Source organism: Ixodes scapularis, unplaced genomic scaffold (genome assembly GCF_016920785.2).
Source record: "Ixodes scapularis isolate PalLabHiFi unplaced genomic scaffold, ASM1692078v2 PGA_scaffold3__209_contigs__length_174095766, whole genome shotgun sequence".
In the NCBI taxonomy this organism is placed as follows: Eukaryota; Metazoa; Arthropoda; class Arachnida; order Ixodida; family Ixodidae; genus Ixodes; species Ixodes scapularis.
Genome location: NW_024609868.1, coordinates 64,767,883 through 64,782,312, shown reverse-complemented (window position 1 = coordinate 64,782,312; position 14,430 = coordinate 64,767,883). Strand labels below are relative to the sequence as shown.

The 14,430-nt window shown below is 44.0% G+C and overlaps 1 protein-coding gene across 1 annotated transcript; it reads right to left on the bottom strand.

Annotated features, from left to right (window-relative positions):
• Positions 1-9,603: 9,603 nt before the first annotated feature.
• Positions 9,604-14,113, bottom strand: LOC120836011 (the record flags this gene model as incomplete). Its single annotated transcript, XM_040219671.3, has 2 exons — positions 14,106-14,113; positions 9,604-10,270 (listed from the first exon to the last, which is right to left on the bottom strand). Coding segments are annotated over exons 1-2 (675 nt in total), but the record flags the coding sequence as incomplete, so codon positions are not given.
• Positions 14,114-14,430: the final 317 nt, after the last annotated feature.

Below are 14,430 nucleotides of genomic sequence, written 5' to 3'. Positions count from 1 at the left end.
TTACAAAAAAAAAAAAAGCCTAAGACAACCATGGTGATTTAAAATGTTTAACTTAGTTTTTTTTTCTTCTTTTTTTTGCGCCGTCAAGGTTGCTCAATAAATGCAAACACCAAGCATGATATCGTGAAGAAGGCTAAACTCAGAACTGACGGAAGAACGGTAAGCTGATGCAGCAAATTTTTTATAGCCTGTGGTTGCCGTTTTAGTTTTTTTAATATTTTGACAAAGTACTGGAAAGGACAAAATTATAAAGAAGCCACAAGCTAGATTTATATCTGCTCTTAAAATCTGCAATTAGAAAATGGCCGATCAATGTTTTAAGATTGTGGTCATGAAATAAAGCTGGCTTGAACTGTCGGTTAATTTGAAGTTTGTGTACTTGCTGTCATTTCCAACAGCTTCGTAGGATTACAAATGAAGCCTTTATTGTTTTTATTTATATCCATTGCTCTGCTTCATTTGCAGGTCTGTGTAAATGACAGTGTTACCCTTAGTTTGGACCAATGGGTCGCCTGTCAGCGACAAAAAAAAGAGTCCAAGTTTGTGAGGAGTCTGGCTACTGCCATATGGGGACGCAATATTTTGAAAAATCGATCTACGAGTGGCAAGGTGTCTAACCGTTTGATAAATGATGGAGGTGCTGCGAAGCCACCACTGACTCCAACAAAACTTAATGTGCTAGAAGGTGAGTAGCTTGTAGTTTACAGCACTTTCCGTGTTTACTCCGTTTTATCACTAACTGATTACATTCAACAGGGCCGCCATATTTCTCATGACCTGACTACAAGGTGAAGAAGAAGCAACAGATTAATATAACCAACAAATGGAGATTTTGGAGATGTTACTAAAAAAAATACTACACGAAATAATGTGCAGCGTATCGAACCTTTTGAACATTTATTTTTACCTGTTTGGTATATTATATTTCACAGTAGTGCACTAGATTTTTTTCGGTAAAAGTTGCATGCATTTAACTAGGCATCTTTTAAATATGCAGGGCATTTTTTCTTCCATAATTTTTACATGGGTGGATAACCATCACCTGTATTGACTAACTAACCAAAACCTGTTAAAAATGGTTTAATGGGCATGTTGCAATTGGTGGTTGACTGTGGAGCAACTACCGAGGATATGCTGTACAGATAGTGACGAGATGACTAAAACAACTGTCACTTTTCTATGGACCATTATCGGCAAAACTTCCCAGATTCTTTTTGGTGCGCAGTTCTTGAGTTAGGCAACGAAAAAGAAAATTTTAACAATGAACGTTTCAAAGCGACAAATTTTTACGAATTGTCGAAATTGGGTTAGCCTGTAATAATGGCTATTTTGGGGGGCCCCCATGAGGCCCGCCACCCCCCCCCCCCCCCCCCGAAATCTTACATTTTGTTGGGACCTCCTCTCCCCCCTCCCCCTCATGCATCAATTTGTCATGGGCGCCCCCCCCCCCCCCGCCAAAACAAAATCCTGGCTACGTGCCTGATTGCAACATGCCTCATTAAATCACTAAATAAAAAGTTAATTGCCATATATTTGTAATTTGTCGACATATTCTGACAGTTATCCAGCCGTCTATGTCCGTCATGCCCACAAATATAAACTAAAGGATAGACGTATCTCATTTTTTTTTTATTTATATAAAAGATAAAAAGATATCTGCATACTGCAAGATTAAAATTACCCCACACTTAGGTTGTTTTAAGTATTACAAATTTCTCTGTCAAAATTATGCAGAGTTTAATAGTTGCATTTTTTTTTCCAGCACGCTATGAGGACTGGCTACGTGAACATGGCGCCAGTGGCGATGTGTTGGCTGAGCGGATGGCAGCAATGGACACACATAAACAGCGCCGTACGTGACCTGGGCCGTGACGTGCGGCATGCGCTAGGTACTGACCAAGAATAACGGACCAAGTGTCTCTGGAACTATGCTTGTCAAGGACGACGCTTCCTATGTTTCCACATGTATTATTTCAGAAAAGTAAAATTTGTGTTTCAACACTGGAGTGTCTCTCACTTCGCCACAAGGTAGGTTTGCTGTAGCTGTTTTTTAGTGTGCTTGCCGCATTAAAAGCAGCTACAGTAGACCTTTCCCGCGATATTTTCTGCCATTGAAATAATATTAAAAATTCAATGAGCATAACATACAAATCCCTTAAAATTTCACATTACTGCTGCTGGATTTTCACTTCTTCAGCTCATTGATGCTTATTCGTTTCTATCCTGCATTCTCATTCAAAACGATTGAATCCTCCTTACAAAGCACATAACCGCTCATGGCAGTCTGCCTATTTTGCTCATTCGGGCACATTCATTTTCGCACCGAAATACATATCCATTTTGTCTCATTTTCTATATTCAGCTTGTGGGTTTCTAGGGTAATTTCACATTCAAGTTTCATCGGGTTGCTCATTCATGCACATTGGTTTTGGTGCAAAAATGAATGAGATTTTAGCTCTTTTTTCCAGCACCGCGGTGCTCGGGTTTCCGGATGTGTTTGAGGATCGATAAGACATTTAGCATGCAATTTTCGCATTCTCTTAGCTTTATTTGAACGTTGGAGTGTCTGAGAATCGATGCGAAATCTATGCGTCGCATGTTGGGCCTTGGAAAATTTGTTTTTGCCCCAGGTAACTGCATGATCACAAACGTTTAACGAGGAAGCTGCTGCGATGTTTACGTTTTGTACTAATCAATCAGGGAAGCTGGGTTCAATCCCCACCCCTTCCCGTTTCGATCTGGATGAGCATCGTACCGGCCTGCGGTTGTGTATCACTGCTGCGTGGTGCACGTTAAAGACTTTTAGACCCCAGGCTAGCGGTTATACTGCATTGGCTAAATTGCTCATCTACAGCAAGTGACTCGTCGCAACTTTTAAATGGCTGACCAACTACACGCTGTATAAATATTCACACAACTCCCAAGCATACTAATCAACGATTTTACGATATGCGCAGCGCAAGTTCGTCTGCTTCTTTTAGTAGGGGTTGTGGTGACGTCAGAACGCCGAGCTCTGATTGGTTCTGAATAAAGAATAGTGCGTAGGCCTCAAGGCAGCTTGTTTTTGGGTCCCACTATCCTTCAATCGGAGCCACTCAGATTTTGGCGTTCTGACGTCACCACAACCCCTGCAAAAAGAAGCAGACGAACTTGCGCTCCACATAGCTTTTAGGATAAAATTTTCGCATTTATCTAGCTTTCTTTTAAAGTCTTAATTTCTGAGAGTCATAACGAAAGGTATACGGCGCGTGTAGGGCCTAGGGGAAAATGTTTCAGCCCTGGGTCACCGAATAATCACAGCATTTTTTAGCGAGAAAGCTCCTGCGATCTTTAAATTTTTTTACTAATCGCCAATTTTACGAATTGGCAGTTCTGAAGATTTTGATATAACTTGTTTTCGTTGCAATAACTTGCATTTTATCGCAGTGTTCATTTGGTTTGTTTTTCAAGTGAAAAACTGGCGTTTGCTCAAGTGACGTATATGAAATGTCCTGCTATATAACAATGCATCAACACATACTATTAAACTTAGATGTTCAGAGGTGTGTTCGTTTTTGTAATTAACAAGTTACAGACGTATTTATTTCTTACGAGTAATATTCATTTTCTGTAGCTGGGCTCGTTTTGTGCTCCTTAATGTCAGTGTGCTTGGTTCCAAATATCCTCTTTACAATGCCTACAAAGGCCAAAATGACGTCAGCCGACCCCAACTCTCGCATTGGACACGAAAACTGCGTCGCTCGGATGTATGCGCTCGTCAGCAATCAATTTGTCCATGGATATTTGAATTCGCTTTCCTGGCCAATGAGTGTCCTGAGAAAACTTATCATCACTTGCGAATGCCAAGTTCTACGGTGTGCTTAAAAAACACGGTAAAAGCTTGGGGTCATCGCACCGGTGCACTAGCATGTCACGACTGCGTGATTTCACAGTTCTCTTTTGAGTTGAGGATTACGGTAAGGAAGAAGAAGCTTAAATATAATTTCGTGGCCCCTTTAACACGGATATGTGTGCTACACCAGATAAAAATATTGACTTTTTGAATGCCGGTAAACTTCCGAACGACCCTTTGGCCTGTCGAGAAAAAAACACCTCATATCCGGCGTCCGTCTCTTTATGGCGTCAACGATTCCCTAGAGATTACCATGCCGTCCTTCTTGGTTGAACCCCGTCGACGTCGCTCCTCACCGGTCGGTGAGAAAATCTCATCTTGAAGGGATGATCGGGTCTTGAAGAAGTATGATGCTAAACATATACTCGTTCACTATGGGGCAGTCGAGCAGCAGTCATGTCCCGAGCCAATCGTCTTGTCGTGGCCGGCGTAATCGGATTTTGTTCCATCGGAGCGAAATCCGAAAGTATAGGACGGTACGTTCGTCCCACGAAGCGGCCGCCATCCCGGCGGTGCCGAAAATCACTCGCCTTGTCCGTGCACGTACGATACCATAGCAGCTCTCGTCGCCCGACAGTCCCCAGGCTGCAAATCGTCTCACTTTTTTAGAAAAAAACAGGCACCGTTCCTCCAGAGCTTCTTGCCGTACCGCGATGCCAAGCGTCTTATACCAGAGGCTGGGGCAGGAAGAGAACACAACAGTAGGTAGTAAAAGAGGAGGCAACGTCTCCTCTTTTACTACCTTCTGTTGTGTTCTCTTCCTGCCCCAGTCTCAAGTTTACAATCATGTTCAACTTACACCAGCTCGCCTGCACTCTATTTTTTTGTCTTATACTACTTTGCAATGAACGAATGGAGATATCAACTAGACTACAAAGGTTGCCGCCCGGCGTCGCTAGAAGCACGGTTACCATAGCAACCTCCCAGACCCAAAATGGAGATCACTATCAGCGCTTCTGACGTCGTGCATCTAGATAATTTTGCGTCGTGTCGCTACTCTGGCAGCTACGCTGCCATATAGAGTGGCTCTAGGTGGCAGCAGGTGGGATCACTTCTTCATATCAGCTCGATTAATCATCTGGAGCTGCCACAGTTGCACCTGCCACTTGTTCAGTGCCAGTGACGCTCTCTGCTCCAAAGGAACCTTGCTTCAGCAAAACATCGGTCCTCACGCCCACCTTCGCACCACAGTGCCGTTTGACCGTCAAACTCGCCAACGTGATCTGGCCTAACGCAACCCTGAGAAACATCAACCACCATTACTGCCATGTAAGATCGTTGGTCTTCTTAACCGTACGAACATTGTTTTACTTGCTAGTTCTGCTAACTTTTTGATTGATTTATAGCGGTCATGTCTCTCCTTTGTGATGCCTGCTCAAAACCCATTCCTCCCGACGGTCGTCATATGACGTGCACTTCCTGCGGACATGACTCTCACCTTGGGAAAACTTGCTCTGGGATTAGCGAGGCCACTTTTACCGTTATGACCACCGAAAAAAAAGAAAAATGGAGGTGCAAGGTATGCCGCACCAAAACCACTCGTACTGATCTTGACGTTGGTGTGACGGGCTTTGACACGAGCTCCCAGTGTGATTCCTCCACGCTCGCAGCGCAGATTCTTGAAATGAGCCGGAAACTTGATTCTCTCCTTTCACTCAAGACCAGTGTCGACACGCTGCTTGAGCTTCCCCAAAAAGTTAACGAGCTTCTGCTGCTCAGACCGTCAATACAACTAATGAAGACGGCTGTTGAAGAGGTTCAGAGCTCGATCACTTTTCTAAGCGCCAAGTATGACGACATGCTAGCAGTTGCAACTGCTCATGAGACTGCAGTCAAGGATCTACAGGCTGAAATGAGCACCTTGAAGACCACTGTTTCTGAACAAGCACGGACAATACAAACCTTGAGAACGGAGATAAACGAGGCTGATCAGACTTCTCGCCTAAATAACATGGAGATCCAAGGTCTGAAGGTGGATCAAAATGAAACTCTTGCGTCTGTCCTGATGCAGCTGGCTGACGAGCTCGCCATTGACGGACATGAACCAGCTCATGTTATATCTACCCACAGGCTGCCTGGAAAACAAGTTGCAAATCCTACCATTTTGGTGAGGTTTGCTTCGTCGGTCATTAAAGACCGCTGGATGCAGGCTCGCGTCACACTTCGTACGTCCTTTGGAAAGGATTCCTCGGAAAGAGTATATTTTAACGATAATCTTTCCCCGATGAACAGAGAGCTTTTCTGGCTGGCTCGTTCTCGGGAAAAAGAATGCGGTTACAAATTCGTTTGGGTTAAACACTCATGAATTTATGCAAAAAAAGAAGAGGGAGCTCCTCCGATAAGAATTCTGCAACGAGGTGACCTGGATCTGATTAAATAATGGCTTCAGTCAGTTTTTCTGAGTTCACTAATTTCCATGCTTTTAATGCCTCATTCGATGCCTCTTGCTCCAATAGCTTCACCGTTGCACATGTAAACATTCGAAGCATTCGCAAATACTGGAACGAATTGAAGATTATTGTTGATAAAGTTCACGACCGGATAGATGCCTTGGTGCTAACAGAAATCAATACGGGTGTACATCATTTTTCGCTATTCAAATTACCGGGATTTCAAAACTATTTTTATACCCGCCAGAATGCTCGAGGAGGTGGAATAGCTATATATGTGAAAGAGTTTTGGACAGTCGAAGAAGTAGAAATGCAGTTCACGTCGTCAGAAAGCATAGCTCTAAAGGTGTTTAACGCAATCCATTCAATTTATCTGATAACTCTGTATAGACCTCCCTCCTCTAACTGTACTACCTTTTTAGAGGAGTTAAAAGAAAACTTAAAAACACTAACTACTGAAAGTCATTTATGTATGGTGGGTGATGTAAACATTGATACTCTCAAGAAGTCCAAGCCGGTCGTCTGCGACTACCTCTCGCTACTTTCGGAGAATGGGATACATTCCACCATTCAAAGTTCCACCAGAGAGGAAGTGCTCAATCAGAAATTGGTTTCATCATGCCTAGACCATGTCAACGTTCGAACATCTGATGCTTCCGTTCAGTCCTCTGTTATTTTACAAAAGCTAGCTGATCACTACTTTGTCACCTGTCGATATACTTTCTTTTCCAAGCACCATAAAGAGATTCAATCAATATGTCAAGTAGAGAAACTTGATATAAACAGGTTTGATCGGCTGATCAAAGCTTTTGACTGGTCGGAATTCATGTCCTCGGTGGACACGATAAGCTTGTACCCAAAATTCATTGAAATTATAAAACGTTTTCAGATGATGTCAAAAACTGTAGTTCGTATAAAAAAGCGCAAACCAAAACGTCCCTGGTTGACTTCAGAAATTCTTGATGCTATCGATCATAAAGAGAAACTGTGGAAAAGGAGCCGACGCTCCCTTACGAACGCTGCTCTCAAACTGGAATGCAAAATTTATAGAAACCGTGTAAACGCTCTCCTTCGGTCTGCAAAGCGAATATATTTTGCAAATAAGATCTCGAACGCCCGTTCCAACCCGAGACTCACGTGGTCGGTAGTCAACGAGCTTAGACGCTCTACAAAAAAAAATGTCTCCCTGACGCTTAGAAAACATTTCGGATTTGATATGAATCTGACTGTCAACGCGCTCAATAGTTTTTTTGCTTGTTCCACTCTTAGCTCATCTACTGCAGTGATTTCAACACCCGCCATTCCGTCTGTCTCAGAATCGGCGTTTCTTCCTCTTCTTTCTGAATTTGAACTGCGATCATATATTTTCGGATTTAAGAGCTTCAGATCTGCGGGTGTTGACGGTATTACTGTGAACGATTTATGTCGTAACTATGACACCTTAAAGGACGTTCTCCTAGTAATACTTAATAGCATCCTGGAGAGTGGAAATATCCCTGGTGAATTAAAACAAGCTTTAGTAGTTCCCCTGTTTAAAGGGGGTTCACCTGATAAAGTTTCCTCGTACCGACCCATCTCAATACTTTCTTGCATTTCGCAAATCTTGGAAAAACATTTATTACTTGCTATGTCTGGTTTTCTCGAAGAACACAATATAATATCTCCCCATCAATACGGATTTGTCGCAGGACGTGGTACTTCTTGTCTCCTTGAGAAATTTTCTGATTTTTTACACCACTCTTTTGAAAACAACATGTTTACTTGTGCACTTTTCATTGATGTCGCCAAAGCTTTTGACACCGTAAATCACGACGTTCTTTTAAGCAAGTTACAAAGAATCGGCTTCCAAGGGCCATTTTATTCTTTGATTAAGAGCTTCTTATCAAATCGTACCCAGGTTGTTTGTGTTGACAACATTCGTAGTGCTCTGGCATGCTTAACATCTGGTGTTCCACAGGGGTCTATCCTGTCGCCTTTATTGTTCAACTTATACGTAAATGACACCTCATCTGTTGTTACCACTTGCTTCATACATCAGTATGCAGACGACACCGTCTTATTCTCTCGGCACCTAGATTACTAGCGGGCAATGGAAATGCTTCAGGGCCCGTTTGCTCGAAGCGCTAACCGCGGCTAAAGTTAGCCGCAGTACCTAAAAGGGGGATTTTAAGATCACATGACTGGCTTGGTAGGGATGCGGGGAAACATGGCGGTGCCCCAGTGAGTGAGCGCCGCTCGCTTTGGAACTAATATGCCGTTGTAACTGCGATATCGGGCGCGTTAGTCAGCAATGAATTGGTGCAGGAGGCTTTCGCTTTGCCTTACCCCACTTAAACCGCAAAGCATGAGCAATGGCATCGCCGCATTTTTTAGATAGTCTTTGGATCCTGGCCATTCCTAAGCCTAAATGAACGCGATAATTGTCGGCATGGCAACGTCTTTGGAAAGCGGATTGTTGATAGCACACAAAAGCAGACAGCGTCCCGACAGACTTTTTTCTAAATTATCCAAGCATCGCGAGGAGAACGCTGGAAGTGTTATTCTACGGTCCACGCGCGCTGGCCTTCCTCTTATAAAAGATTTGAAGTAAAAAATCATAATAAGGCTTTAACGAACGCGCGTGCGAGGCAAAATTTGTTTTATACTTTTTGCTTTAGAACGGTTACTACTGCAGACGCCAGCACGTGCGACGCGTGCAACTACAGTCGTAGCATGCACCTCGGTGCTTGGATAATTTAGAAAAAAAGGTCTGTTGGGACGCCGTCTGCTTTTGTGTGCTATCAACAATCCGCTTTCCAAAGACTTTGATTTGATTTGATTTGATTTATTTTGCACAGATCAGGCACGTACACGGCAGCGTGCAAGGCGAAGCAGAGAGGTTAAAACCCTTACGCCTGTGCGCCTGCTTGCCTGCCGCCGTGTACATAAGAGTCACAAAATGACGTCCACAAAACTAAGATAAGATGCGACAAGGAAATAAAATAATGACAATGAAGCTAAATACAGGGTGAGAAAGCTGAAAGTTTGCGCCAGTTTAGATTAGAGCACAGTTCACACCCGCAACCGAGTAGGACGGAGAGAGGCAAGACCGGCCCCCAAGCCCCCCGCGACGCCCTAAGACCAGCTCCGCAGCAGTGCGTCCGGTCCCAAGACGTCGCAAGAGGCCCAAAAGGCCCAGTCCCACCCCTCCTCCGTCCCACTCCACCGCAAGTGCGCGAGCGGCGCCTAACCCTGACTCGAAGACATTTGTCCTGCGAAGACTCTACAGAGAGCCTGGGACTCCTCAGGCTCCCTGGGCAAAGGACTACGGGCAGCCAATGGCATGGACAAAAAGTCCCTGATAGCCGCAGGCAACAGTGATTCACTGTGTCGCAGAGTCCTGCCACGGAGTGGTTGAGGCTGCCCGGTCCTTTTGCTGACACGTACGAGGGCGGACAGTCTGTTGCCAGGAAGTGACCCGTCGAGCAGATGGCACAACACTCGGACCCGCGAAATTCTTCGCCTCTGGTCGAGAGGACGCCAGCCAAGGACCTTCAACCTCGCGGGGTACGATATATCAGCATGGCCTGAGATCCGAGCACAGATGATGCGTGATGCACGACGCTGTACACTTTCTAGGCGGTCGAGGAGGTGTTGTTGAGGAGGCGACCACACTGCGCAGCAGTATTCTAACGAGGGTAGGACCAGGGCAGTATAAAGTGTGCGCAGTGCCACCGGTCCACTCGGCCTTGTCACTCGAGAAACAAAACCCAAAGTCCTCCGGGCAGTTGCAACAACAGTTGCAATGTGTGCGGAAAAGTCCAAGTTCCGCGAGAAGGTGACACCCAATATAGTCAGGTGGTCCGAAATATTAAGAGGAGCACCTCCGGCAGTGTAAGAGGGTTTGTCGCGTTTTTTACTGTTCGTGAAACGCATCACACCACTCTTGGAGGTACTGAGACGAAGGTGTTGCGCTGTGGTCCAGTCCTCAACCTCAACCAAGACGTTGCTATGCCGACAATAATCGCGTTAATTTAGGCCTAGGAGTGCCCAGAATCGAAACACTATCTAAAAATTGCGGCGATGTCATTGCCCATGCTTTGTGGTTTAAGCGAGGTAAGGCAAAGCGAAAGCCTCCTGCACCATTCGTTGCTGACTAACGCGCCCGATATTGCAACCACAACGACATATTAGTTCCAAAGCGAGCGGCGCTCACTCACTGGGGCACCGCCATGTTTCCCCGCATCCCTCCCGAGCCAGTCACGTGATCTTAAAATCCCTCTCCTAGGTACTGCGGCTAACTTTAGCCGCGGTTAGTGCTTCGAGCAAACGGGCCCAGGTGGACGCTGTTAACCTTATGGACTGGTTCTCTACAAACAAGCTTCGAGTTAATACTGCAAAAACGAAACTGATATGTTTTCGTAATCCATTAAAAAATGTGAATTTGACTTTCCCCTTATATCTTCATACATCTAACTGCACATGTACCGATTGTACTCCAATACAATATGTTGACTCTATGAAATACTTAGGTGTTCACTTTGATTGTGATTTAGCGTGGGGTACTCATATGTCTCATTTATGTCAACGTCTTCGAACAGTCTGTTGTTTCATGTACAACATTAAAGGGATTTTACCGTTATCCATTAAAAAAAAACATAATACACGCCTTAGCGTACAGCGTACTGAGGTACGGCATCACCGTATTTTTTAATTGCTCCCTCCAATGGCATTCAAGAATCGATCGGATTTTAAAGGGTATTCTCAAAAGCGTTGCCTATCACACGCAATACTCTAGTACTGATAATCTTTTTGAGTCTCTTCAGTTGCCATCCTTTTACTCGCTCTCTGTTCAAACAGTTATCAGGCGGCACTTTTGGGAAAGCGAGTTCGAAATTCCATCCAATCCATGTCGTGAACTCCGATGTTTTGTTCCTTATCAAATTCCTTCGGTACGGACTCGATATGGTGAGAGTCTGCGCAAACATTACGTACCTAGCCTTTTTAATGACTTCTCGCACTCGCTCAGTTCCATCACCTCTAACAAGCGATTGAAAAGGAAGCTGCAAAATGTATTTTCTGACATTACGAGACAGTAACCTGGGCAATGGTTTTTTTAGGTATGTGATTGTGCCTTTGAGCGAATGCTCCTGCTTTCTACATTAGCGACCTGCATCTTCTGCTTATGCTACCCGCCCTACCTTTCGGTGTCCTCCCTGCAGTATCAAGTGTTCAATTATGCTTAAATTTGTCTTTTTTTTTTTTTTTTTTTTACATATACGATCATACCGAATTCAGTCGCCCAAGATGCCGCATGTGTGCTCGTCTGCGTTTGCTTTGTTTCCTTTTTCTCTTCCACCTCATTCTACGACTTATCGTGCCACGTGACCTCGCACTGCTCTCCAAGGCCCTCCGTGGTTCTACCAACTGAGTGATTGTTGGCGTGTGCTCGTCGTTGTTGTGCCTGTGCGACTCGAAGGATCTACAATGTTGATCCAACTGAGTGTATGTTGTGTTCTCGTCCTCGTCGTGCCTGTGTGACTCCTGGGCCCTGTGAGGCTTAGCCTATTGTCTGTGTGTTGGTTGTGTGTTCGTCGTCGCCGTGCCTGTGATACTTTTGTCAATTAAACTGCTGGGTCTGATCCTACAAGCCCCTGATGGCTTTGATCGGGCCTGAAACTGAACTTGGTACTGGGCAATTTGAGAATAAAGATTTATTATTATTATTATTATTATTATTATTATTATTATTATTATTATTATTTATACATTATATTATTATTATATTATATATTATATATTTATATTATTTATACAAACTTGTCCACGCCATCACTGATTGCACGGTATTGACGTCAAGAGTACTCTTAAAAATTCCTCTAAAAACAACAAGGCAAAATGCGTCCTTCTGCAACAGGCGTCTACTCAACCTCCACGATCCTGTGTCCAGACTTGGGCATACTTATAATTCTTCTTTTTCTGAAACACTCGACATATTTAACAATAACACGCTGCAGTTTGTAAAAACGTTAAAGGCCATCACTTAAATTAGAACTGTATGCACTAACTTGCGGCGTTCACGCCGAAATTCCCCACTTTGAATGCATTTTTTTTTCTTTCTTTCTAGCAATTGGTGTTGGCGGTAGTACCCTTAAGCTTATCGTATGTTGTGACTTTGTGTTTACTTTTTATAATTTTTAAGTGTATTTTTCTAGGGCTTGTCCGTTGTTTGTGTTGTCCGTACTATTGCTTTATACCCTGTTCTGCCTTACATGTTAACACAGTGCACCTGTACCAAGACCGCAAGGTTGTTCCCGGGCACGAATAAAAACATTGATTGATTGATTGATTGATTGATTATTATTATTAGTTATAATAATAATAATAATACATTTATTGCAGGTGCTTAAACGCTTAAACTTAAAAATTAAACTAATAATAATAATAATAATATTAATAATAATAATAATAATAATAATAATTTCACACAAATTGAAATTCAATTGTACTAGATACGGGCATATCAAAGCCTGCAGAGGGCTTGTATGATGACGCCCATAAAAAAATTCAAAAGACAGTTATCATGATTCCACAATGCAAAAGATAGAACTATAAAACACAACAAAAAATAATAATAATATCGCGTGTACCCACAAGTGTGTGCACACAAAAGTACGTACGCACGAAAAGTGTGTACACACTTTTGCGTTAAAAAAGTTGGTATGTCTGTAGGTTTATACAGCCTAGAACTGCCTCAACGGGCGGCTTGTCTCCAGCTGTAGACGAGAAATTTAGCCAGTGCATCACAAGCCGCTAGCTTGGGGTCTTTAACGTGCACCACGCAGTAGTGATACATAACCACACACCGGTACGATGATCATCCAGATCGAAACGGGCAAGGGTGGGGATTGAACCAATAGACCCTTTCCGAAATTCAGTCTGGCCACTTTGATCACTATCATCATCTGTGGAACGGCATCTGTGCCATACGAATGGCGGCCTTCTAGTGACTGATAAAGGAAGACGTTGAAGATGCTCCTAAGCGGATCTTGCGAGGCCTGTACGTTCGGGGGTCAGTACGAAGCGAAGTAGGGCTGGAACACAAGAGCTACGTAAGCGTTTATTTCTAATTGCTCAGATTCAGTCAATCCGTCGTGGCACACAATCGGCTTTAAAGCACTTTGGTGTATAGAATTTTCTCGAGGCATCTCAGTGGGTTGGAGCTTTGTTCTGAGTGCACGTTCTTGGTCACCATCGACCTGAAAGTGATCGAGAAAGAACTCACACTGAACAATTCCTCGCGTGCCGTCGACTTGCGAAAGTGACGGTGCCGATACAAGTTCATTTCCGCCATTGATAGGGCAAAACCTAAACTGCTTTACGAACCACCAGATGGCACTGAATTTCTGAAAGGGTCTAATAGACCCTTTCAGAAATTCAGTGCCATCTGGTGGTTCGTGATCCCTGGGTTTCTGCACCCATGAACCCATGATCCCTGGGTTTCTGCAGAGCGAGCTTTCGCTCCACGTGCTCCGAGCTGGTGTGCGCTAAAGCCCCTTGATGTGTTTGCGCTTGTCTTGCAAGTAGCGTCAAATGCGCGAGTGCACGAGGCCCATGTCTCGAGCGGCCCTTGGAAGCAAATGGCGGCGCAGCACTGAAATGAGCGGGCCTTGGAAGCGAATGGCGGCGGAGCACCCGCTCATGGCACGTGTCTCGCGCGCTTCCACAACAATGGTTGGCGGTACTTGTAAAAAAACGCTTTTATCAAGGGGCTTTAGTGTGCGCTAGCCCCTTTTTTTTCTTTATTGTGTGCGCTAGCCCACTCGGCTACCGATCTCCCTCACTTTTGCATAATATAACATGCGCTACGGTAGCTTTGTCTGCAGAATTCCAGGGATAGTTTTCGGTCGCCGTAAGATATATACCGGGATGGCTGGTGTGCTCGCATCTTTCGCTGCCTTGTCAGCTTACAGGTGAACCGAGTGCAACTACATTTTTTCTCTCAAATACAATATTTTATTTTTACAAGGACTTCCATAATGCGGGCGTATGAGAAATGGAAAGTAGTGTTGCAGAACATTTTTGAAAACATCAAAATGTTTTCTTGATAACCGTACGAGAAAAGTAATGTAAAAGTAATTTGTAACGGAACGAGTAAAGTCATCCGTT